General features: G+C 47.8%; 1 protein-coding gene across 1 annotated transcript in view; it reads right to left on the bottom strand.

Annotated features, from left to right (window-relative positions):
* ASTN2 (astrotactin 2) overlaps positions 1-26,839 on the bottom strand; it is a 736,372-nt gene that overhangs the window by 659,689 nt on the left and 49,844 nt on the right. Inside the window, exon 2 of the mRNA XM_044265036.1 lies at positions 3,593-3,977. Coding sequence (XP_044120971.1) covers positions 3,593-3,977 — 385 coding nt within the window. The remainder of the gene's footprint in view (positions 1-3,592; positions 3,978-26,839) is intronic.

Here is a 26,839-nt window from a genome sequence, read left to right as displayed (position 1 = left end):
GCTCTGTTGACATCAGCACAAGTCCCCTATACTCCTGGGAACCTCTCCAAACACTAAAAAAAATGGGATCTCCCTGTCACAAAGGCCCTTCTAGAAGCCAATTTAGAAGTTCAGAATTACCATGTGGCAGCATCCTGCCTCCAAGAACAGATGTTAATCACCTACTTCTCTTCCCCAATTTGTGGTTGAAGCAAGTTCATGGTTGCAACGCTTTAATGATCCCCGCGATGGTGAGAGCTCGGTGCCTTCCCCAAACCATGGCACATGGTGTGGGATGGTGTGTTCACTGCCCAGCTCTGTCCCTACGATGACTATTCTTGTGATGGAGCTGCAGGCTGGCTCACCCACTTCCCAGCTGTGTGGACCTGGACAGGTAACTCAGCCTCCTCTCTTTGCCTTAGTCTCCTGCTCTGTAGAATGGGAGCAATATTAGTACCCGACTCCCAGGGTGACTGAGGTGTAAATGACATAATTCATGGAAAGTTCCCAGATCATCAGATATAGAGCTGCATAAGGTCTCTGTCCCTGTTTCTATTTCCCCCTTTCTCCTTCCTTCTCTTCCTTCAATTATAACTAGCATGCATTTTTTTCACACTAATAAAACAAAATTAAGAAAACCCAATATCCACTCAGCCATCCCCTACCCTTTCCCTTGATAAAGTGATAAATTTGTTATTTTAATTTCCTCGGGCTTTCATGCATAATATTCAGGGAAGGGAAACATAAATTTAAGGATGGATAAGGAGAATTAGAATTAAAATGCATTGAGCTTCTGTTATGTACCAAACACAGAGCCAAGCCTTCACACACGGACGTGATTAAATCTGCAGGAATGTGCCAAGGTGAAATTCAGCAGTGATATTCAAAATACCTGAGGAGTTCTAGGGCATAGGTATCAATTAGTAAGACAGCACGCAGGTCATAATCCTGGAGACGTATCCTAAAGCACCCTATTCCTAACCCTTCGGGAGGGTTCTTGGGGAGAGGCTGGGATGGCCAGGCAGCAGGAAGGCAATGGGAGAGCTCAGGACAGCAAACTGCTTACCAAGACACAGAAGAAGTTCAATATTTAACAAAGGGTCTGGGCCCGTGGGTGTGTATCAGCTGATGGTCACACCTGCTCAGGAAAATGATCTCGGGGTTTGGAAACCCAACCAGTGGCCCCCTCATAGTAAAACTTTCTCCCTCTGCTCTCCAGAGTATCCCCTCTATTATTTGCAAGTCCAAGCTGAAAAGCAGCCGACAGAGCTTGAAAACGGAGAAAAAGTTTGAATGGATAGGCAAAATCTAAGTGCAAAGGTGCAGATCTAAGTGGGAAAGGGATTAGCCTTTGGCGATATAATTTCAAAAATGCTGTGGGATTCCTTCTGTATGGGTTGCCCAGCCTCTGAAGAGTTATCCTCTCTTAACAAAACCCACAGCCGGTCCCAGGTCACCCCACAAAAGAGAGCGCCTCATGGTTCTCTCCCAAGGATCCAATGGAGGCAACAGAGCACTCATTGGGTCTGAGTTGCTGTGAGATCTTCTGCAATCTGCCCATGGAACCATCCCTCTCCTGTCTACGCAAGCAGGACCAGGAGCTCAGGGATCATAACGTTGCAAGAACAGCCCCTCACGGCCACTTGTCCTCCATGGTCAAGGTGACCAGAATCCTGTGTGGAGTCAGGAAAAGTGTGCCCTTCCTTTTGCCTGGATTTCTCCCTCTTCCAGCCTTACCACACTTACCAGAGCTCAGTGGGACTGGATCAAGGACTAAATGAAGGACTTTGTGTTACTTCAAATTGTACTCCCTCTTAAAGCCAAGGCAGAACATATACAAAAAATACTATGGGTCCAGTGAAAACAGGTGAGGTGAAGGCATGACCTTGAGGGGATGGTAAAGAAGGTTGCCCAAGGACACAGCACCAGGGAACCCAGGAATGGGGTTCCGTTCAATTTGCTCATCTCCATTTCTTGGGAAGCGGGGAGGGGAATATCAGGAAATGAACAGTTCAAAGACAGGAGTCACCTGTAGGACAAGGGAAATATCCCAGACCATGGTGGCTGGAATATAAAATGAGATTGGAGGTCTACTGGACATCATTAAGGACACTCTGGATGCCCAGCTAAGACCAAAGGTTTGAAGTCTACAAATGCAGTTTTCGGAGATCCAACACCTGCCACATACGAGGCCCTGGGGTAGGCATTTTGCACATATTTTATTGTTATCTTGAATCCTTCCAGAACACTTAGGCAAAGAAACCAAGACTCAGAGAATTCCTGTTCTTCCAAGGTCACCCAGTGAATAAAGGACTCAGGATTTGAACCCAGGTCCAGGTGACTCTAAAACCTACACTCTAGCCTCCTGTTCCACTCTCGTCCCTCTGCAGGTTTCTAGGCTTGACAAAAATGTCTCCTTTTAAGAACCCCCTAATGTTCTTATTAGCCCACTGAGCGACAAGGAAAGATGAGTCCAAGAGGAAGGACCCCAGAAGAAGAAAAGTAGGATACAGAGTTCAGAACTCCAGGACTGGCCCAAACAGCAAGGGTTTCTCTCAGTTTACAAAAGGAGTGGGTCAGTGTAAGCACAAGGGTCTCCAGGCTAAGCCTTTAACCCACTATCATCGCCCATATCACAAAGACAAGGAGGAGGAAAAAGCAGAATAAGATAATTGCAGCATTTACAGGACAAGAGCCAAATTCCATCTATAAATAAGATAGTGCACCAGACACTTAACAAAGATGAACAGGAATATATTCTGTGCTTGTGTCCGAATAATCAATTGTCTACCAACTTCTGGGAAATGGGTCTTTGCAACAGCATATATGAAAAAGGGTGAGAGGTTTCAGTCACCAAAAAGCCCAGTATGAACCAGCAATAGTAACACAAAATGTGATCTCAAGCTGCATCAATCCAAGTATAACAGCTGGAAAGAAGGAGGTGAAAATCCCATTTTGCTGAACACAAGAGCATTCCCCCCTTGAGGCAGAGGGGTGTTAGTTCTGGCGTTTATATTCTAAGACATGAAAAATTGGACTCTCCATCTACAGGACAGTGACCCAGATGGTGAAATATCTGAAAACTGTGTCACTTGAGTCCAGTTGAAGAAACTGGGATTATTTAGGTTGGTTTCCAGAAGTTACAAGGTACTTTTTTTTTTCTCTTGTCCGATTTTCTAAGAGCTGACTTAGAGAAGGAACATCAGATTCATTTTCTTTGTGGATGTGAAGGGCCAGACAAACAGATTTCTACTCAACATAAGGAAAAACTTCCTAATAGTAGTGTCTGAAAATGAGATGAATTCTCTCAACTGAGTAGTGATAAGGCCATCAAGGGAGGTAATCAAGAGACAAAGGAGGGATACTGAACTATATAACTTCTGATGCTTCTCAAAACTCAAAGAACACTGGCTTTTTTTCTTCATTTCCCCACCACTACTGAAGAGCTAGAGAAGACAAATTCAGATAACCCAACAGAGACATATATCTGGCCATAGATCCAGAATGGCTTCGCCCAGAAGACACCACCTGTTCCCCCAACCACCCGGCTTCCGCGCCTCTTCCCAGCTTCCCAAAAGGTCCTGGAGGGTGGGATGCAACAGGGAAGACTCACCTTTCTTCTCAAAGTCCCCCTTCTCTTCTCCTGGCCGGCCCAGACTGTCCAGGCTGTGGGTCATCTGGCCTCCAAACTCCTCCTCCCGGGAGACATGGTTGGCCCGCCGGGGAAGGTCCTCCTCCTCCTCATAGTCATAATCATCCAGGATGGGGGTCTCCCGGATGGGCACTCCAATGACAGAATTGTGAGCCTGCAGCCGAGAGGAGCGGAAGCTTTCCCGGGCCTGGGGCCCCAGCAGCACGGACGGGATGTAGTGAATCTCATGCGTGGCTTCCGTGCTTGCGCTCTTCTGGGGGATGCGACGGCGCTTCTGCCAGCGCCGCTGGGCGTACAGAGCCACAGTGAACACCAGCAGCAGAAGCAGCAGTGCAATGAGTCCACCCTAGAGCAGAAGGGAAGAAGGACAGCGAATGGGCCACGGTTCTTTGGGCTAGAGCGTCAGAGGGGGCTTTCCTGTCCACTTCACTCGGTCCAGATCCCCGGGCATGGCTCATAAAAACTCAGGAACCACCAGCCACAGCCGCTGTGTGATCTTAGGCAAATTGCTTGAATTTGGGGGGCTTTGCTTTTTGTGTATATAAGGATAAATACGAATCCCTGCCCTCCCTTCTCCACGAGGTTGCCACAAGGAGCAAACGAGGTGGATAATGGTCATGTCAGAGCCACACAGACAGCTAAATGCTGGAAGAATCAAGGGCTGTGGCTTCACACAGGTGCATATCTGAATTTTGGCTCTGCCTCCCATGAAGGGAGCAACCCCAGGACATTGGCTCATGCTCTCTCAACTTTGCTTCCTCATCTCTAGAATGGGTCCACTGAAGGATCAAGAGAAAGTAGCTGTTTTTCCAACCTGCTGCACATCTGAGACAACATTATAAGGTCAAACATAATTTCTGCATAGTCTCATATATCCTTCATTATCAGAAATACTAGTCTTTTGGGGCACCTGCGTGGCTCAGTGGGTTAAGCCACTGCCTTTAGCTCAGGTCATGATCTCAGGGTCCTGGGATTGAGTCCCGCATCGGGCTCTCTGCTCAGCAAGGAGCCTGCTTCCTCCTCTCTCTCTGCCTGCCTCTCTGCCTACTTGTGATCTCTGTCTGTCAAATAAATAAACAAAATCTTAAAAAAAAAATACTAGTTTTTTAAAATAAAAAATGGTATTTATTTATTTGAGAGAGAGAGGGAGAGCAAGAAGAGAGGGAGAGGGAGAGAGAAGGAGAAGGAGACTCTCCAGGAGCAGGAAGCCCTATGTGGGGCTTGATCCCAGGCCCTTGGGATCAGGATCTGAGTTGAAGGCAGACGCTTAACCAACTGAGCCACCCAGGTACCCCAGAAACACTAGTCTTCTAGTATGTGACTTCCAATGGGGGCCTGAGACAAAATACGTGCTTCATAAATATTTGTTGAATGACTAAATGAAAAAAAACACACACACACCCCTTTCTAGGATTCTTTTAATCAGAACATTAAGGCAAACTGATGCTTATTTTTCTTTAATACATCCCTCTGGCAAATATTCAACAGAGTTTGCCTCCCATAACTTACGGTGGAACAGTTTACAGTGTATGAACATATGTTACATGATTCATAAGACTTGTGAAATACCCTTTCCATGAGTTATTTAAGAGAAGGGTCATTTACAAACACATCTGTGAATGGAGGAGCCTTCTTAGTTACCTTGCTTTTCTTCCTTATGGATTGTGCTTTCGGTCTGGAGGACAGGAGGCTGCGGCGTTGAGTCCCTGGGGGTAATCCCCAGGGTCAGGAAGGACTGCCTTCACTCGGGGTGGAGAGGGGGCTGGAATCGAGAGACTCAGAAACTCACGGTGAGCCACAGAGCAAAAGCTGAGCCTTGCTTCTGGCTGTGACTTCTGCTAGGCAGACCTGCTTAGGCCAGGCAGAATGCTGTTTACTAAAATAATCTGCTATCCTGCTGCCTACGCCGGAAAGCTGTCATGTTCTTTTTGCAAGGCCCTCGGGTCAGTACGCTGGAATTCATCACCTCCACGGCGGGTGAGGAGCGGGTGGGAAAGTGGGCTAAGAGGTCCCCAGGCATGCGGGTACAGCCGACCGCCCTGCCTTGACTTCAGGAGTGAGCTGCTGTGGAATCCCCGGGAAGCTTCCTCTGGATGTCAGAACTTAAGCACCAGCACACAAACCCAATAAATCTGCAAGTACGTGCATTTGTGTGTATGTGTGAATGTGTGTGTATGTGCGTGTACACTGTCAGGTACATGTAAAATGGGTGCATGTGCGTGGCTCGTGACCTTCAGAGCCCTCCAAAACAAGAACAGATCCTTGTTCCTCCAGAGAACATACAACAGTGATTTCTCTGTGTCTAGAAGTCTCGTTTCATGGGCGTTACTTGTCAGGTTTGACAAGCAGGCCCTCTCCTTATTACTCTCACTTCCTGTTAGTTGATCTTCAGGACAATCTTATGTGACGGGATGTAGTTCTGTTCTATTGATGAGATGAGGAAAAGGCGGTTCAGAGAGGTTGAGCAACTTGCTTGAAGTCACACAGGTTTTGATCCTCAGTCCATCAGGGTACAAAAGTCCAGGATGGGTAAAGCCGGGATCTAAACTCTAGGCTTCACTGCACCGCCACTGGCTATGTGATGGCGTAATGGTCTCACAGACCGCAGGGAGGAGAGGGGAACGTGGGAACGATGGTGGGGGTGCACAAAAAGACAGCGGATGCTGAGAAGGGAAAAGGAAAACACTCTCTTCAAGTCCAGGAATCAAGGGGCACGTCTTAAGGCTGCTCTTCAACAACGTGTTTCATTTGGTTAATGGCATCTTGGGGAAATCTCCTTGCCTATCTTCACACCTCCGGGCACTTCCCTGGCTGGGAAGGTCAGGCCCTGCCTGGTCTAGGACCCTTCATTCCCAGCCCCTCGTGCCTACCCTGTTTATGAGGGTCTGACCCTGTGGTCCGATCCCAGGATTAACAATGACCTGAAAAGATAAAGCCTAACCCAAATGACCACTTCCCTCCACGACCGCCCCTCCCTGCCTCCACTGCCTCTAGCCTGTCCTCCCCAGTCACCGCTGCGATGCTGCATCAGCTCCTAAATCCAGACCAGCAGCTCCTGGAAGGCAGGAAGCCTCATGCTTTGCCTCCAACACCCGCAGCAGAATCTGGCACAGTGGCCAAGGGCTGGCCTCAGAGTGACACAACTGGAGCCCAGACTCTATTCCTTAAGGGCTCTGTGCCCTTGACTAGGTCACGTCTGCTTTCAGAGCCTTGGCTTAAATGGGCTGGGTTAAATAAGGGCAGTATTCCCAGGGTCATCGTGAGGCTGAGTGAGATATGTGTGGGGTATTTAGTGCCATGTGCGGGATGTGACAGCTGCTCACAGACTGTTAGCTATCACTGCCGTCAACAGCATCGGCAAGGACCTGTTTAATGCAAATGAACAAATGAATGAATGAATGAATGAATGAATGAATGAATAAACAGCTTGATCTTCTGCACCCCAATGCGTATTCTGCAAAACTTGTCTGGAGTCCTCCAATCCTTCCTAATCTGGACCAAACTCATCACAGGTGCCTGTATCTATTCACCTTTCTACAACTGTGCACCTGAGATATCTTTGTCCTATGCGAAGTAAGGAAACTGAGGCACAGAGACAGGAAGTCCATCATGCCGACCTCAGCTTCCACCAGCCTCGGCCGAGCCACCAACCATGTGGCTTCTATCACAGATCAGAATTTCATTGTGAAAATTTGGCCCAAGGAGAATCTCAGTTTTCAAGGGTTTATTGGGCCAAGGACCTACTGAAACAAATGTCCCCACGCGGGGCTCCTGAAAGGCCAAGGGGACTTCACCTTAAACACAGTATCCACAGGTCTAAGCAGCTCTGAGCTCCTAGAGGCTGAAAATGTAGCAGAGTAAAGGACACTGTGGACAGGCTCCAAGCAGGCAGTAAACAGGTTCCAAATTCAAGTTTACTCACTATGTTTGAGCTTGAATTTCTCAGATTCCCCTATGGACCCTCAGTTTACTCATCTGTAAATTGGACTTAGCAGTACTTGGAATAGTATAGCATGGCTGGGGACAGAGAATGACAAAGGGTCAGAAAGAGTTCTTTAACTCTCATGCTACCACATAGAAGCTGGGCAACCCTGGACAGAGGAATGAATCTCCCAATCGCATTTTTCTCATCCATAAGATTGGATCACAGACATCCACAGAGAGAGAGGTTAGGTGTGGGCTCACGGCCGTGGAGAGCTGTGCTCTGTGCCTGGTACATGGCAAACCTGTGATCAGGTCTCACTCATGCGTCTCAGCCCGTTGCTGAGCAAAGACTGTGATAGCCCTTACGAACCGAGAAGCGCTGTGGACAAGCTCTAGAGAACCATGTGTCCACCTCTGGTCCTGGTGGGACAGTTCGCCCTAAGAAAGCAGACGAGTAACTCAGAAGCAAGAAGAAACCGTCAACCATATCCTTGCAGATGGTCTTTGGACCAAGCTGCTGCGCTAGCCCACCTACACAGAGCTGCCCCCCATTTCTTTGTGGCCTTTCTCCACCAAGGACAAGCCAACAGAAAAGCAGATGACTCCAGGAAAGTAAGCAAGGCCGGAGTGTCTAGCCAGTGAGTCTGCATGCCGAGAGCCAGCACGAGCCCTGGAGGTGAAGAAAACACTGCAGGGCCACAGCAAGCCAAGGAGGGAGAAGAGGATGTAGGGAAAGCTGTGCATTTTCAGAAAGCAGGTTAAGAAGAGGCCGAGGCTCCAGGGGTGGTGAGCGAAGGCCCTGTTGGCCTCAGGGACGACCTGATGCCAAATCCGATTTGGACTGTGTTCACTCTCGGGCAGCCCAAGACAAACAAGGTTGGAGAAGTGGCAGAGATTTCCAGAAATAAAAACGCCAGTCTGTTAGTTAGGGGTTGGTTTGTGTGAGACTGTGAGGATCACAGGTCTTGGGGTGATTGGTTGTACCTTTTTCTTACAGATCTAACAATTTCACTAAGCTGTCAGGGAGGAAGTGGGAAAGAGACAGCAGGAGCAACATGTGTCCCTGTCTCTTATGGAACCTTCCCTACTAGAAGTCTCTCTAGAGCAGGATTTGCCCACTCCTCTTATTCTGTTGCTGATGGTGAGTTGCAGATCCCCCAGTGGAGGAAGACAAGGGTTACGGTGGGCCATGTCAAGGGCAGAGTGCCATGATGGGGAAAGCAGGTGTCTGGGGGCTCACAGACCTGTGTGGGGATCCCTGAGTCCCTCCTGGCCATGTGTGACAAGCTGGCTGTGATATTTTATCTCCTTGGGCTGCATCCAGGCTCACCTGTAAAATGCGCTCATTGTTTCCAATGTGAAAAGTCATGCCAGGGATTAAACAAGAAAATAAAAGGTCTGGCACTGAAATACTCAACAAATATCAATCTCTCTATTCAAATCCTTTTGCACCTCCCTCCTTGCTCAAAACCCCTTCTTGGCTCTCCAGGGCCCTCAGAATAATGTCTGGACCCCTTGCCTGGCATCCAAGGTCCTTCATGATGAGATGCTCACTTCTTTCGTAGGTCCAGCTCCCCACCAAGTCTCATCCCCTGTCCTGGAGCCACACTGAGCAGTGAGAGTTCCCCCAAAGTGTGAGGCTCTGGGCTCTTCCACACTGGGTGTGCCCTCAGCCCAGGGTGCTCTCGCGCCCTTCGTGGTATAAATAATGACCCCCCGCCACATTCAGGTCCACCCAGAACCTCAGAATGTGATCATATTTGGAAATAGGATTGTCGCAGTCGTAAATGGTTGAGGTAAGGTCATACTGGATTGGGTGGGCCCTAAATCCAATGGCTGATGTCTTTAGAAGAAGAGTAGAGGACACAGACGGACAGGCAGACAGCCACACACAGAGACAGAGGAAAAGGAGGCCCTGTGAAGGCAGAGACAGAGCCTGCAGTGATGCATCTACAAGCCAAGGAATGCCTAGGATTCCCCACAACCATCAGAGGCTATTGGGAGCCATGGGACGGATTCTCCATCAGCCTCCGGAGTGAGGAAACCCTACTGACAATTTGATTTTGGACGTCTGGCCTCCTGAACTGTAAGGGAATGCGTTTCTGTTGTTTTAAGCTTCCCACTCTGTGTTGATTTGTTATGGCAGCCCTAGAAACCTAATATATTCCCCTTCGTCTGCTCACTTCAACTCACACAGCCATCTCAGCTCGGCGATCGCTTCCTCAGGGAAGGTCTTGGCCTCTTCAGGTTGGGGCCAGTCTGTGACATCGCCTCTCACAGGCTTTCTGCGGTTTTCAAAGATCTGTAGCACTACTGCAATACGGTCATCTGGTTGACCATGTTCCTCATTCCTGAGTTATCATCTACCCCCACCATTTACCTAGTCTATGCTTAATAAATATCCAGAAGCCTAAAATCTTGACCAGAAATGGCAGAGAAATAGAAACCATACTGTCTCCATAGCAGCTCTGACCTCAGCATCCAAAGGGCACCGTATCAAACCTCACAGGGACCCTCCCTGCTGCTTTGCCTTCATCCCCCTGCTAGGACCTCAGGCTGATTTGCTTACAGACACAATATCAAACACCAAAAAATACATAAAGATGAAAAATAGAAAGGGCCCCCAACTACCCCACTGAGAGAGCTTTCCAAAAAGTCAAACTTAGAACTCCATTCAGCCTGGCCTCATTTTAATCTATTTTTTCATGTTAACTATCCAGGCACGAGAGAAGGAGTCAGAGGAAAAAAAAAAAAAAAAAAAGGATAATGTGAGAAATGCTTTATTTGACAATGTGTCATTGGGAAACTGATTATTTCTGTCTCCGGCCTTTTTAATATTCCCTCACAACGGCCAAGCTGCAAAGGGATTTGGTATTCTAAGACTGGATTTATAATACTCTGTTCAGCAGTGATAAGAACATGGGCCTTTAATCCTCAGAGCTGTGAACATGCATATTCTCCCAAGTAATGTCCTTCTCTTCTCGTCACTTGTGTCTGGTCTCGACAGCCAGCCCCAGGATGGCTAAAGACTGATGATCCACTGGGTGTGCCCCTGGCCGTTTGCCGAGCAAGGAGCTAGGAGGGTAAGGGCTCCAGGTTCCCCGGGAAATCTCCTTTCAGGTTTCTGTCTATGCTTAAGATGGAGGGATTACTGGAGACTCATCCAGACCTTTGGCATTACAGGTATGGAAAACTGAGATTCAGAGAGAAGTGACTTGACCAAGTTCACAGGACATTCCAAGAGGGTAGTGGCGGCGGGAGGTGCAGCCCATGGTCCCCCAAAGCTTCTTAGCTTTGGGAATCCTGACACCTATCTAACAAAACAGCTTCTGCCACCTTCCCTTTCTCTCCGTCCAATGGCTGTCCCATCTCCCAGTTGCCACGGCCTTTCATGGTGATCGTTTTAATACACTCTGGATGACCTTCCAGGCTTTGTCCGCTCCCCTACTGTTCTCAGTCCATCTTCTCGACCATGACTGGGGCACAGCTGGATGCGGAGACCCTCCTCACTGGCTAAGCTGGAGAGTTCTGTGGTTTGACAGTTCAGGTTCTTGTCCGTCAAGCCCCCACCCTTTCTGGATAATCTGGTCTCAAAACATATGCTTTTGAGGTACCCTTCTCAATATATATGCTTCACCCACCCATGCTGCACTTACTATAAAGAACTCCCACAGTGCTAAGTTATCCAACCACGTCAGAACTCGCTATTTCTATTACATGTCCTGATATTTTCACCCAAGTCATTTCTTCTTCTTCTTCTTCTTCTTTTTTTTTTAAAGATTTTATTTATTTATTTGACAGATAGAGATCACAAGTAGGCAGCAAGAGACAGAGAAGCAGGCTCCCTGCTGAGCAGAGAGTCCAACATGGTGCTCGAACCCAGGAACCTGGGACCATGACCTGAGCCGAAGGCAGAGGCTTTAACCCACTGAGCCACCCAGGTGCCCCCAAGTCATTTCTTCTGCCTGCCACCCTCACTGTTATCCCTCACTTTGTCTACACACCCACATACCACCAGACTTCAAGGCTAGCATCAACACAATCTCCTTGGTAAACTCTGCTGTGATCCCCCCTCTCCAGGCTCAGCCGGAAGAAATCTCTTTCCCTTCTGAACTCCCACTGCGCTTCACCTGGACCTTCACTTAAGGAGCTTTTAGCACTTTCCACCTTGTATTAGAGTTACTGGTCCTCGGTACTTAGCGACTGTCCCAGTTAGATTATTACACCTGCTGCACAGATGAGAAAAATGCGTCTCAGAACAGAAACTTGCTTGAGAGGACACAACCAGGTGGCACATATATGGGATGGCCTCCCGACCGAGGCAGCCGCCCGTCAACGGTAGGCTCACTCTCTCAACTGAAAATGTTCTCTGGACCGTGAGGGAGAACAAGATAAGAACTATACCGAAAAAGGCATGGCCATTCTTTAGGCATTCATGTTTCTCAGAATTTTGTTTCTTTCTCTTTAATTAATAAGGTGGCAAGATCGTGCTGAATGGAAGTAAGGAGGCCACCGAGGTAGCTGTTCAAGATAGCCTAGAACAGCAGTTCCCAATCTGACCCCTCCCCCAAGGAGATGATTGGTAATGGGGACATTTTTGGTCCTCAAGACTGGAGAGAGGGCGCTACTGGTATTTAGCAGGGGGAGGTCAGGGAATCTGTAAGCTTCCCATGTGCAAAGGCCAGCCAGATACAACAAAGACTATCTGGTCCAAAATGTCAATAGTCCGGAGATTGAGGAAGCTATGGTCTAAGAGAGAGGAGATGGGGTCTGTGGGTAGGTCAGTTAAAGGCAACAGTTAGTGACTGGGGTAAAACAAGACACGCCAGGGGAAGGGAAGACTTGGTGTTTGATTAGCAAGAAAGCAGAGGAAGAAGGAGCCCACAATGACGCCATGTGTGGATTCTGCAACTGAATTAGAGAGGAAGCTTCCATGTTAATTTTTTTCCTAGGGAAGCTCCTAGAAGGCTACAGAAGATCCCAGAACATAATCAAATGAAGAGATGAGTTCCATGTGTGAACAATTAGGAGGAGATAAACACACAACAAATGATAAAGACTTGCATCTATATATACAAGCAAGGGTATGTCTGTATGTATTCATATGTATAAAAATAAACTCACACCTAACTTTATGTTTCTATAGTTAGCTGTATTTATCTATAGCTATCTCTTTGTGTCTAGACACATAGAAGGTGACCTATTTAGGGAGATCCCATTATAGAAAATGAAACATTTTTTTTTTCTTTTAAACTAGTCATCTACTTATAATGTATCTATTAGAGATACCGTTTTCCAAGATAAGGCCAAGGGAATAAAGTTAAAACATAGCAGTTCTTTGGAACGTAGTCATTCCCCCGACTCAGATCAACCTTCCTTAATCATCTTTAGATCAGATCAGAACGAGGCCTGAATCCTGAGAGATCAATCTGAATCCCAGGGAATTTATCAAGGGGAAAGCTAATGAACGGACATCAGGACAACGGCGCTTGCCCACAAGGCAGACAGATGTGGATTCTAGTCACGGTTGTCTTACCTCTGGGTTGTGTGTCTTTGGGTATGTGATTTGAGTTTCCTCCATTTTCTCATCTGTAAACTGGGTTAGCAGCCCTGACCAAGAGGGTCTAGGGAGGATTAAAATGGGTCTGCGTTACGGAATGTGAGTTGGAATGGACTGCGGCTCACCAGTCATAGCTCTCAGGAAAGAAATATTAGCATCCTTATTACTGATGCAAGAGCTCATTTCCTACAAAATTAAATGCAAAGGAGTGGTGAGGCCACCACTTCCCTCCCACAATCCTGAGATCGTCTCTGTGCAGTTTCCCAACTGCATTCCTGTGACCATCCCCTGCTCTCTTCCGCAAGGTTCCTGGCAGTGTGCCCTTGACTATGTTCCTTCCCTTCCCTTCCCTTCAACAGATTGGCTGTTTTCCGACAGGAACTCCAGCTCCCAATTTTCTAGAGTAGAAAGGCAAAGGCAGACCTGAGAGCATTCCTGAACAGATGAAATACGTATTCTCATGACATCCAGCCTAGCATCGCCGCTGTACCCGGTATGACCCGGTGCAATGTCCTGGTTCCCTCCCACCCTCTCACACACCCATGTGCTCACTCACGCGGCTCCCTTGGCCCGTAATACCCCTCCTTGGCTTCTTGGTCTAGTCCTTTAACCTCAGCTCTTGGGCCCTGAGTCCCCAACAGGACTTCTGAAACCTGCTATCCCCCGCTGGGTCAAGTACACAACTTTCAGACCCCTTAGTTACTCCTGCTTCCGTCTGCCAACGACTCTGCCACCAGCCCTGCGTACCCAAGACCCAACCTGGGTAGATCCAACACGCAGTGGTCCTCGTTATGCACTTGCTTCATTTTCACACTGGGAGACAATGAAGAAAAGGGCTGGGCTTTATTTATTTCTGCACAAATTTGAATGTTTCATGACACACAGTAGATCTTCAATTACTGCTGAGAATTAATGAATGAATATATTAGAAACTTCTCTCTGAGGCTAGGTGGTTGAAATATGCCTCCGCCCATTTGGCAATTCTCCATTTGTGTGCAAGAACACTGAAGATAATTCACAGGAGCCACACAGCACAAATCGGCCCCTACTCTCAATCCTCGGGTGGCCTCCCAAGTTCAGTCTGAAATTCCACTCTGAAGGATGGATGAGTGGAGAAGGTGAGGGAAAGCACCTTCGAGAGGATTGATTTTCCTCCTCTTCTTTGGGTCATGAAGACAAACAGGTGAACCCAGATGACTGGAGAGGAAGCCTGCACTCATCCATCCATGGACTCATTTGCCGGGTTAAGGGCATGGCTGGAAACTGGCCCACCAGAGTCCAAGTTCTTACTCTGCCACCCACCAAAGAGGTCTGTTGTGAGAACTAGGTAAACAGCTGTATCTATCTACATGACCTCACATGCCCTTGACTTACAGAAAACATTTAGCCCCTAGTAGGTATTGGCTTCATTGATACTGTGTAACTTATTATGATACCCTGTCTCTGTGCAAAGCTCTTGCCTGGATCTAGCAACACACAGATATGGCCTCGAAGAACTTGATGCTGGTTTGCAGAAACAGATAAGTAAGCAGATAATCACTGTAATGCATAGTTCAATAAGCTCTAGGCCAGAGGAAAACGTAGTGAGAAGCAACACGTTTCTTAAGGCTTCTAGATGCAAAGCATAGAGGAAGTGGAATAAAAAGGCCTTCCTTATAATTCCAACTATAGTCAAGTTTATAGGTGTGGGAGTGGGCTGGCCTGTTTGATCAGGTGCAAGACCCCCTCAAATGTGACAGAGTAGAGACCACCTATGCAGCCTGATGGCTGGTGGGGCAGGCTCTGATGTCGAAGAACTTGGATCTGAGCACCTGCACCATCACCAACAAGCTCTGGAGCCTTGGGTTGGGGCTCCAAGGTCATGGCCCTTTCCGGAGCTCAGCTTTCTCATCTGGAAAGCTGAGGACAGCAGTCTTCATTGAAAGGGGCTATTGTGAGATTAAACAATACACAAAAGCGATCCAGCACAGTGCCTAGAACACAGCCATGGTCAATAAATGGTGGTGTCAAAAACTGGCAGAAGGAAGGAGAAAGACAACTATCATATGATCTCCCTAATATGAGGGAGTGGTGATGCAACATGGGGGCTTAAGTGGGTAGGAGAAGAATCCATGAAACAAGATGGGATAGGGAGGGAGACAAACCATAAGTGACTCTTAATCTCACGAAACAAACTGTGGGTTGCTGGGGGGAGGGGGGTTGGGAGAAGGGGGGTAGGGTTATGGACATTGGGGAGGGTATGTGCTTTGGGGTAAATTGGAAGGGGAGATGAACCATGAGAGACTATGGACTCTGAAAAACAATCTGAGGGGTTTGAAGTGGTGGGGGGGTGGGAGGTTGGGGTACCAGGTGGTGGGTATTATAGAGGGCACAGCTTGCATGGAGCACTGGGTGTGGTGAAAAAATAATGAATACTGTTTTTCTGAAAATAAATAAATTGGAAAAAAATTGCTTTAAAAAAAAAAAAACTGGCAGAAGGAAAATACACTGAGAAGGAAATCAGAACATTTAATCCCAATGCTGGCCATCCCCCTTAATGGGCCCCTTTACTAGAGAAGTGTGCAGGTTGCTCCCAGGTCCTCACACACATTTCTAAGCAAGGTGGCCACCCAGCCACATGAGCTCAGCATTCTTCATTTAACAGATGAAGGAAGTGAGCCTCCAAGAGGTGACTTTGCCGAAGGTTCCAGAATCCAAAGTCGGTCTGCAGCCAACTGCTGTAATAACCCTGATAACCGTGTGTCCCTAGAGCTGGCAGAGCCTGTATCCTCTGCTCAGGGCATTATTCTCTGGGAATGTGTTCCAGACGCACAAGGTCTAAGAAGAGATCCCTAACACCATGCCCACTGTAAGCCACTGTGCCCAAAACTTAGCCTTTTGAGTTGGGACGGAGAGCTAAGACTGCAGAAAGCAGGAGGCCACTAAGAGCCCAGTGAATCCTTAACTCCTGGATAATAACTTTCACACCAGCAGCAAGCTTCCAAAGTGAACTGGCTTCTTGGAAAATCATGGGCTGGGAAAGGACGTTTAGTGTGGGGGGCAGGGTGGGGGTGCCACTCGCATCTGAGCTTTCCCTCTGTACCCCCAGGGAGCAGTGCCCCTCCCTCTCGGCTCCAACACAGACCCATCTCCTTTCCTTGTTTTCACTTTATTTTTAGCACTGTCTCTCTCTGCTGTTACATTAACATTGATGTGTTAACTTTGTTTACGGCTCTAATGGAATGGAACTTCCATAAGGTAGATACGTTGTTTTGTTATAACAAAACAACTTAGGGCTTGGGTGCTTACAAAATAGTTTTGGGATGGATGGATGGATGGATGGATGGATGGATACGTATCTCCCCAAATGACTTGATAACCCCTAAAGGTCAATCATCACAGAATCTTGCTCCCTGGCAAGGAGACTGAAAATGCTTAGTGAATACACACACACACACACACACACACGCGCGCGCGCGCACACACACACACACATACACACACACTGCCATTAGTTGCCCCCCTGGATCCTGGGAAGGGGTACTTGCTAATTAGGAGGCAGATATGGTTACATGTCCGCCTGCTTCTCCCCACCACTAGGGCAGAGGAGAAAAGTGGATCTCAATTCCAAATTTCTTTAATCATTTATTTATTTGTAAATATTGAAGAAGGCTCCATAGCTCAGGGGTCTTTGAATACTGAAGAGACACTGACCTAGAAAGCAAAAGGGCGAGGGGCTATCAGACCCAAGCATTCCTGCACACTCACCTTCCAAGAAAGCAAACTGACAGCTGTATCTATTTGCTGTCCCATTCTCGTGTCTGGATGGAAACATAGGATGTTACAGGAAAGGGGGCATCCAGGATTTAGCTCAAAGAACACTGGATCTGGTTCAAATCCTGGCTGTTGCTGCTGACAGCCTTGGGGCGGCCACACTGCCTTTCTGAATCTAAGATATGCCAGCTTGAGAGTGATGGAGACAACAGGTGTCTCTGACTCTTTATGCAAGGACCTCACTGAGAATCGCGTTTGTAAGAGAACATTACAGGCTGCTGACTAATTTTACTGATAGTTATTGGGGCTTAGTAAAAAAAAAAAAAAAAAAAAAAAAAAAAAAGTGCTGAAAAAGAGATGGAAGAAACCAACCAGTGGCAGCTCAGGCAGACAATAATTGGAGTCACAAAAAGCCACACTGAAATCCAGAGGCTTTCTGCTATTTCCGATGCCTCCACCATTGTTCATCAAGTTTCCTTGAAACTTATTACAAGTCACACAATAGGGGTCTTTTAGAGGCACTGTTTTGCTGCCATTTCCCAGCACCGGTGCTGGAGTTGTCAATTGTCTTGAAGGCGTGTTTTGATGGCCTTGGGATCTCCCCTACTGGGCTTGATCAGGAAAACCCCAGGAAAGTTAGTTACTAAGGGCAGAGAATCAAGCACGACATGCCAAGCCAAGAAAAGGGAAGACAGAGACACCTTGACTAGAGATTGTTCTGGGCTGTAGCAGGAGCTGGAAGCAAAAGCTGTTCAGTGTCCCTACTGGGACCATCAGGGGCTGACCTGGTAGGATACACCCTTTCTCTTGTCACCTTCCCACTCCATGTCACCAGGAGTTTTCAGAAAATATATAATTTAGCATCCCAGTCGGCAGATCCCTACTACCTACTCTTAGTCACTCCTCTCTTACCTCTGAGACATCCTCCACCCTACCCAACCCCTCCGGCATCCCAGGGTCCAGGCTGCAGAAGGAGCTGTTAGGTAGCAATGCTTTCTTTCCTTGTTCAGGGGACATTCTAATGGTACCACCAATAACCTCCCCTGCCCACCAGGGGTGCTAAACACCTCAAAATCTGTTCCCTGAGAACTTACTGTCTGTCACAAGCTGCGTTGCCCCAAGGTGGCTCTCTAGGTCCTGCTTCCCTCCACCCCGTAGACTCTGTGTCTCCACCTTCCAAGGCCCATCCTCAGGTCCAGTGGCAGCTGGGCTTAAAGCATCCTCAGCTTAAGTCTGGGGTGAGTACAAGGACCCAAAGCCTCAGAGTATCATGGCCTAAAGGGGTCAGTGATAGCTCCCCCCAAGCCAGCTGCTTACAACATCGTATCATTTGAGGTGAGAGCCTAGGGCTGCAAGGAGGAGGTCTGGGAGAGCCCAGAAACTGCCTAAACTGAAGACGACTTAGAAGCAGTTCAGCTCAATCCCGTAGCTGCTGGATTAAATGCCCATCTCAGCCAGCCACCTGCGGGCCCATACAGGTGACGGGCCTGGGCTCACGCACAACCCGGTGCATTTTGAACAAGTCAGAATGTTCTGGAAGAACAAGTAGAGGTGGGATAGGGTCTGTCCCAGAGAAAATCCTTGTTTCTGGATATGGGCCTCCAAAGAAGTTGGGGGCACCTGTTTCCTAGGACTGTCATAAAAATCACCACAAACGGGTGGCTTAAACAAGAGAAAGCTATTCTCTCATACTTCAGGAAGCCAGGAGTCTGAAATCAAGGTGTCTGCAGAGCCACGCTCGCTCCCTCCTACTGCTCTAGGGAGGAATCAATCCTTCCTTGTGTCTTTCAGTGTCTGGTGGTTCCTGAGATTCCGTGGCATGTGGCAGCGTCGTTCTCATCTCTGCGGGGGTCTTTCCGGCACCTTCTCCCTGTGCCTCTTTGGGTCTTCTTTTCTTCTTATGAGGGCACCAGCCATCACTGGATGTAGAACACACCCTAAGTCTGGGATGATTTCATCTTGAAATCCTTGACTAATCACATCCACAAAGACCCGATTTCCAAATGAGGTTCCCTTCTAAGGGCCCACTGAAGACAAATTTCGGGGGACACTATCAACCAACTAGTCCTAGAAGGACATCTAAAGTCCATTACTTAGACTCACAAGTCTCTGAGATAATGTATAGTACGTGAACCAAGAAAATTCAGGCAGGAAAGAAAAGGACAAACAGAGGGTAGCAGGATCTCTTTTCCTTTCTCTACATGGCTGTGTTGAGGCAGAGGACACAAATACACATGGACTGTGGGAGGAGGCATCTGAACAATGCGGAGAAATTACAAGAAGATGCCTATGGACTGAAAAACAAAACAAAAATAAAAACCAGGGCACCTGGGTGGTTCAGTCAGTTAAGTTTCTGCTTCTGACTCAAGTCATGACCCCAGCGTCCTGGGAAGGTCCCAGAAGCCTGCTTCTCCCTCCCTCTCTGCTGCTTCCCCTGTTTGTGTTCTCTCTCTCTCTAAGAAATAAATAAAGTCTTGAAAAACAAAAAACAAACAAAACAAAGGGCATACAGGGCTGTGCCCTTTCCCACAGCCCTGTGTGGCCCAACCACACTGCTGTAGTCTGAATGTTTGTGTCCACCCAAAATTCGTAGATTCCAAAACTAATGTCCAAAGTGATGGTATGAGGAAGCGGCGCCCATCAGAGGGGATGAGGCCATAAGGTAGAACCCTCACGAATAGGATCCATGCCCTTGCATAAAAGGCCACAGAGCTAGCTCACTGCTTCCATCATGAGCCTACGGCAAGAAGTCTTCAATCCCCAAGGGGACCCTCACCTGAACACACAGATGCCCTGATCTCCAACTTCCAGCCTCCGTGTCTGAGAAAGAAATTTCTCCTGCTTATAAGACCACCCAGCCTGAGGTATTTTGTGATAGTCACTTGAGCAGACAAAGACAGATATATTTCCCAAACCTGCCTGGTCATAAGAATCCCCCGGGGATGCTCGTTAAAAATACTTGCTTCTGGTTTTACCGGGTCCTACCGGCTCAGCTGCAGGGGACCTACAAATGCTAGGCTTGGTAAAGCCGACCTAGTTATTGACACATGGGTTGATGTGGTGCAGAAGAGTATCCCCGATTGACCTCTTTCTCTTCCCTCTTTTATATACGCCAATTTAGCCAGCTGGTGACAAGGTTCAGGGCAGAATATACCACTCTGGCATATTAAAGTTTTTGAATTAAATTTACTTGACACAGCTGCCGCAAGAACACTCTGACCCTCTTCTCTGTCCCCCTGAAAGCAGAAAATACATCTCCCATGTGAAAGGTACTGTCCCTACACCAGGATGCAGAAAGGCACCCCCATCACCAGAGATAGGAGTTCAGGGCCAAGAAAATTTTTGGAAAAAAAAAAATTGCTTAGTGCTTTGACTAATTAATACCCAGGACTGTTTTTTAATTTGCCAGTTCTTCCTAAATTTATTGTTTCTTTGCCTAAAAGTATATAAACAGCCTGTTTTGGTCACTTCTTGGGTCTCCTATTTTGGGGCCCCTGTATATATGAAATTAAATTTTCCCATTAATTTCCTTTGTATCAATTTAATTATTAGGCCGCCCAAAACAACCAAGAGGGGTAAGGGGAAACATTCCCGTCCCCAATATTGGTAAAAGCGAAGTCTGAATCCACCAAATCTGAGTTTAAATCCTAGGACTACTCTTCCAATTGTGTGGTCCTGGGGAAATTACTTTATTTTGTGTTTAGAAAAATGTGGATGATAAGCTGGTCTACCTCATATGCTTGTGTCCATAAAAGAAAGTAATAAATATACTGGCTTAGTCCCAAATGAGAGTGAATTTTGAAAATATGGAGAAGTTGGCGGGGGGAGGGAGTTCCTCGTCATTGAAGAAGTCCAAGTAGCCAAGGATTTAGGAAGAGAATGACAACAGGATGAGAGTCCAAAGTGGGGTTGGGGAGGTCGGGGGGCAGGAGTAGAAGGACCAAGGCAAGAAAGAGGCTGTTTTTCAAGGACCCCAACGGATGGGCATATCTTATGCCTCAGCCCCTTACATACAACAGGAATCTCTTCCACTATGGTCACAGCTCTTTCTGTGTTCCCCATCCAGACCCTGAGGCTGCGCACTGGGTCAGTGAGGCATGCACCGCCCACCTCATGCCCAGTGCACACCTTCCCTTCCTCGCCACTGCCTTAAAGAACTTCAGTCCGGGGAGCTGTGCAGAAGAGGAGTTTGGGGTCAGGCAGAGCTGGAGATCAATTCCAGCCCTGCCATGCCCTTGGGGCTATCACAAAGTGACAAAAGCCACCCAGGTAAGCATGGCTACAAAAGTAGCAGCGAAAGGGAAGTGTCTGATCAAAGGCTCCAGGAGCCTCTTTCTACACATCTGTTCCACAGGCATCACGATGGTCCTAACTTAATGGGATGGGATTTACTGTACCTGTTGTAGCGTTAGATGATGTTGGGCACTGAAGCACTCTGAGAGGTATTGGAGGAAAATACTTCCCCTGCAGGTGTCTTGTGATCAGGGCGAACTTCCTCAAACACAGGGTCTCCTGCCCCACTCACTCCCCTTTCTCTTCCCTCCAGGTAAACTGATTCTCCTGCTGGGTGAGTGGGGAGTGAGGACTCAGACCTCCACAGCTCTGTCCTTCCCTCCTGCCCTTTCATTTCGGGGGCCAGCTGCCCTCCAGAAGCAGCCTCCTGATCTGTGCTCCGCCCCTCCTTCCTTTTCACAGGGACAGATTCTCTTGTGGGAAGACACCAGGCACCCGGTCCTCACCCTGAGGGAGGAAGCACTCATTTTTTGCCATGTCCTTCAAACCAATCTTTCTTAATAATAAAGACCAAATTCCAATGCCCATCTGCTTTACTCCTTTTCCTAAGCTTTCAAGTTATTTTGAATTCAGAAGGAGAAAATATGGGGTCCCTGGAAACACAGTCCTCGCTACGTGGAGCCTAGAATGTTCTCAGTAAACTGTTCTGTGATTATTTCTGCATTCATGAGAAACGCTTTATTGTCTCTCCTTCCTTTGTAGGGAACTTTTTTTTTTTTTTTTTTTGGCTTTTTTCCTTCACTCTCTGAAAGCTTTTACATTTCCCTCCCTTTTATCCATATCGTTCTGAAATTGCACCACAAAGCATCTTGATGTGGGCTTTTCTTTCCCTTTTTGTTCCTCATTCATCCAGTGTGGTTCTCCGCAGACTCTTCCAATCTGAACATTGGCTCCTTTCTTCTGTGCAGGGACAGGTCCTGGCATGATTTTCTCCCTCCCACAGTCTGTGCCTGGTTTCTGGAGCCCCTCTCCTTGTGTTGGCAACAAACGAGTTTTCTAAGGGGTGTGACCAGAGTCAAACGCTCCCTGGGTCTTGGTCACAGAGCGCCCCCTGGATGCAGGGCTACAGGTCCTTCTAGGAGCAGAGCAGGCTGGCCACGGGACTTCAGAAACAACCAGGGAGTTTCCACTCTACTCTAGAAGGACACCCTATTGCCATTTCCCCTCTAGCACTGGGTCCTGGTTCAAAAGCAAGATACTGTGGAAAAATCATTGCACCTAAACTAGTACAAGGCTCAGTGGAAGCCAATGCTGGCACCTTAATCCCCTTAATGAGATTTTAGGCAAGTCACTCAACTTCCCTCCCCACTGCCTCCTTTCCCTCACTAGCTAAATGGCAACCACGATTTATGACCCCTGAGTCCCAGGGTGGTAGGAAGAATCACAGGAGATAATGTGGGGGTAGGCTTTGAAAATTATGAAATGCTATTTTTATATGAGTGTGTATGTGTACACGCACATATATAAAATTGAAACACATTCTCAAAACTACCCCTGCATCATAAAGATGGAAAGCTGCTAAACACATTTCTGCTTATCCTTCAAATCCAGCTGAAGTGTCCCTGTTACTATTTAACTCAGCACCTAAAATAATTGGCTTGAATTTAGAGCCGTGATTAAAAAGGAAAGGGATATATTTGAACAAGAGAATTGCACTCAGGGCAGAACGGCCTTGACTGCGAGTCGTGGGCATTGAGACTGACCAAAGAAGACAGCAGTTTCATGTTTCCATCCATTTTCACTCTACGTTATAGATGTTCATTGAGTGTAATGGTGGGGAAAATGACCTAACTTCCTATCTCTGTTTCTGTATCTCCTGTCATAAAATATATATAAGTTAATTCATGCAAATTTCAGTGTACATATGAGAGGACTCCAGTATTATAAAATGCTGCTTCTATCTGTCTTATGAACTGGAATTCCCTATAATAATTCTATTTAGAGCAAGGGCTCCCGGCTAAAAAAATATATATATCATGTCTTTACAGTAGATGATACACAAAGGCGGGGCAGCAGGGAGGAAGGTTCTAGGAGAAGGTGGAGGCTATGTGACCTTGCCCAGGGCAAGAGGCAAAAGCCAATGGGTCTTCCCAGACCAGAGAAGGCAGCTACGCAGCTGCCTACAACCAGGCTGTAAAGGAGGCCTCAGGCAGGAGAGAGATGCTATCTGGGCAGAACGGTGAGTCTAGTGACTCAGCAGAGACAGCACAGATGTGCCTGGTGCCCGGACCCTGGCACCACGACCCCGGCTCCCCATTTTCCTCCATGTCCCCTCCAGGGCCTGCTAATGCCTGCTGAGGGACAGGCTATGAGTCTCATGTGCTAACACCAGGCTCAGATGGGGCAGGAGGGAAGAAGCCCAGGGATATATTCATCTTTCTAAAAATCTCACTTGGCAAATGCCAGAAAGGAAAGAAAAAATCTCAGAGACCTTAAGATGAGCTAACATCGCTGTGATTATCACCACTTGTAACATTTTTCCCTAAAAAAAAAAAAAAAAAAAAAAAAAAAATGTTGGGGTGTCTACGTGGCTCAGTCAGTTAAGCACATGCCTTCGGTTCAGGTCATGATTTTGGGGTCCTGGGATGGAGCCCCTCATTCTGCTCAGCGGGGAGTTTGCTTGTTCCTCTGCCTCTGCTGCTTACACCCCTCCCCCGTCCTCATGCTCTCTCTCTCTCTCTCTCTCTCTGTCTCAAATAAATAAAATCTTTCAAAACAACTTTTTATCTGAGTACCAGTTTATGGAAAAAAAAAAAAAAAAAAAAGAACTATTCCAGTTCAAGAGGAGGTTGGGAGTCTGAAGTTTCCAGGGCTCCATGGAGCAGAACTAGACAAAAGCACTTCTCATTTTGGAAAGGGAGACATCAAGCCCTTCCTGGGCATTGACGAATGCATGCGTCATCTGAATCAGTCCTCACAGAAAATCTGTGAGGATGGTGAGAATAGACCCATTTTTGCAGGTAGGAAAACTCAAAGAGGTTAAGCTCCAGGTCACAAAACCAGTCTGGGACAGACCTGCCATCAGATCCCAGATCTGTGAGATCCTGTAGGAAATATGAGAGGGTTTCTTCTGCCTTCCAGAAAAATCTTCTGCCTCCTCTAAGTGTATTGCTTTAACTACAAGCAAACAATACAAACCAAACCGTCACTAACACCCCGTGGCTTGCACAGCACTGAGGTTTAAAAGCCTTTTTGCTGGGGTGCCTGGGTGGCTCAGTGGGTTAAGCCTCTGCCTTCAGCTCAGGTCATGTTCTCAGGATCACAGGATCCTGGGATCAAGCCCCACCTCGGGATCTCTGCTCAGCGGGGAGCCTGCTTCCCCCTCTCTTTCTCTGTCTGGCTCTCTGCTTACTTGTGATCTCTGTCAAATAAATAAATAAAATCTTTAAAAAAAAAAAAAAAACAGAGGCTTTTTGCTGTAGCACCACACCATCAGAGCAGCTCTGGGTCACAGGTTGGGACCGGACTGAGCACAGCCAGGCGCTTGTCTTGCATGCAAAACTTACAAGGGAGCCAAAAAGCTCACTAATCAAGATAAATAATACCTTAATACAATATTTTTAAAAATCAAGATTAATGCATTCCTGAGTTTTTGGCAACCTTTAAAGCTCGTGGCCCTGGTGAGTGAGCAACTGGCAGAAACTGGGAGAAAATGTACTTTTGGACCAGTTTTGCAGGTGAGTAAGGCGAGTCTCAGAGCATGAAATAGCATTTCCAGGGAGCTAAGGGCAGGTCCTTCTGTCTCCAGTGGGACATGGGACATCTGGGATGTAGTTGACAGAGACAGATTTCAAACCCAGGTCACGTGCCCTGGGGAAACTTATAAATATTGGTCAGGTCCTTGCCCCTGTAAGAGCCTCAGTTTCCTCATCTATAAAAGAGATGACTGTACTAGAAGGTCTGCAAGGGTCTTCCTGGTGGTAAATGTCTCAGGAGTCTATGACTGATAAAGCCACAGCCCCCATCTCTGGCTCCGGCCAGCCTACCGTTGAAGGTCTTCCCCAAGCCCCTATAGTGAGGAGAGACTCATGACTTCTTGGGAAGGGATTCTGGATGACTCTTTCTCTGACTAGCTGTGTGACTTGAGAGAGTGAATTCTCTTCTCTGATGCTGTTTACTCACTAGAGAAACAGGGATGCTGGTGGTCACCTCCAAGGATGCTGTGAGGATGAAATGAACCAGCGTGCGTGAAGTTCCTGGCACTCAGTAGCGACTCAAAAACACTGGCTAGTACCCTCCAAGCTGCCACTGTCTCACGTAGAAATAACCAAAAAGGAAGAAAGAACGATGGTCTATTCGCACACAGGTATTAAACTCTGTCCAGCCTTCTCCAGCTGTAGGGCGTTCCACAATGCTCAGGGATCAATCAGGCGGGGAATTCTTCCTAGGACCTTAGATGCCTCATTTTATCCCTGTGAACACGGAGGCCCAGACTGTATCTAACTCTGTCGGCCAGGGTCACGCAGCAAAGCAGCAGCAGCAGACTCAGGATTCCTGAATCCCAAGCTCACCATATTTCCACTTGGGTAACCAAGAGCCCCTGCCATTCTTGGCAGAGAGCCTCACCCCAGAGGCAGAAAGGCAGCCCTGAGTCCCTGCAGCTGATGGCAGCCAGTGCTCCCTAAGCTCCTCTAAAGATTCAGGCATTGGGCAGGAGGAGGGAAGTGCAGAGATGAATGGGGAGTGGCCCCTTCTCCCCAGGGAATTCCATGTGGGGGAGGGGCGGCAGGAGGAGTTAAGGGAACCTGTTCATGCATCCCTAGAAGAGCATCCTTCCTGGTTCCTTTGTTTCCTCTCTCCGGAAAGGCCCAGCAAAGCAGACAGATGTTGGCGACATCTGGGCCACTGTTGTGGCCACTGGAGGAAAGCTGTTGGTGTTTGGAATAATAATAGAGAGCTCACATTTGCATAGCGTTTCCTTCAGTTTCAAAAGACACTCCGCCCCACCCACTCCCACTCATTAGTCCCGGACAGTGATACAGACAGCAGCTGTCTGAGAGCCAGGTAGAGCCATTTCCATTTCTTAGAAGGCAAAACCAAGGCTCAGGGAAGCTAAGCTTGCTGCCCCAAATCACTGAACTAATCAGGGCGTGCGGGCGGAACATAAAGTCACAAGACTCCTGGAGTAGAATCAGGCTATGTCCTCAGCTCTCGCAAGGGCTGTAAGCAAGCCCAGAGGCAATGCAGCCTGGTCTCTAACAGGTAAAGAAAATACTCGCTGTGTGCTGACCAGGTACCAGGGCAGCGTCACACGGATACTTAGCACGCTCACCTCGTTACTTCTCTCCACGCTTCGAAATAAATAGGGTTTTCATCCTCCTTTCCTGTACGCAGAGAGGGAGACTCAGAGAGGTCAAGTAAGCTGTCTGTGGTCACACTGGTGACTCAGATGGGCCCCTGGTGCAGCGGGAGATCCCGTGACTTGGCGGAAAGAACTGAGACACTGGCTGCCTGGCCCTGCCATCCTCGTGAACTGGGGGATGTTGTTGGTAAACGGCAGAGCTGGGTTCTGAGTCCCAAAGCCAGCTGACTCTGGGTGTGATGTGTGTGTGTAGGATGGTAGAAGGGGAAGGATGGCTGGCCGGCAGGTTTCAAGGAAGAGGAAGTGAGCCTTGGGAAGGAGGGTGCCCTCCGAGGCTCACCCTGGGCATGCTCCCAGAACCTGAAATCTTGCAGCT

The sequence above is a fragment of the Neovison vison genome, chromosome 9 (assembly GCF_020171115.1).
Source record: "Neovison vison isolate M4711 chromosome 9, ASM_NN_V1, whole genome shotgun sequence".
Classification (NCBI taxonomy): domain Eukaryota; kingdom Metazoa; phylum Chordata; class Mammalia; order Carnivora; family Mustelidae; genus Neogale; species Neogale vison.
The sequence above is the reverse complement of the archived record's forward strand: the minus strand, read 5'-3'. Positions and strand labels throughout refer to the sequence as shown.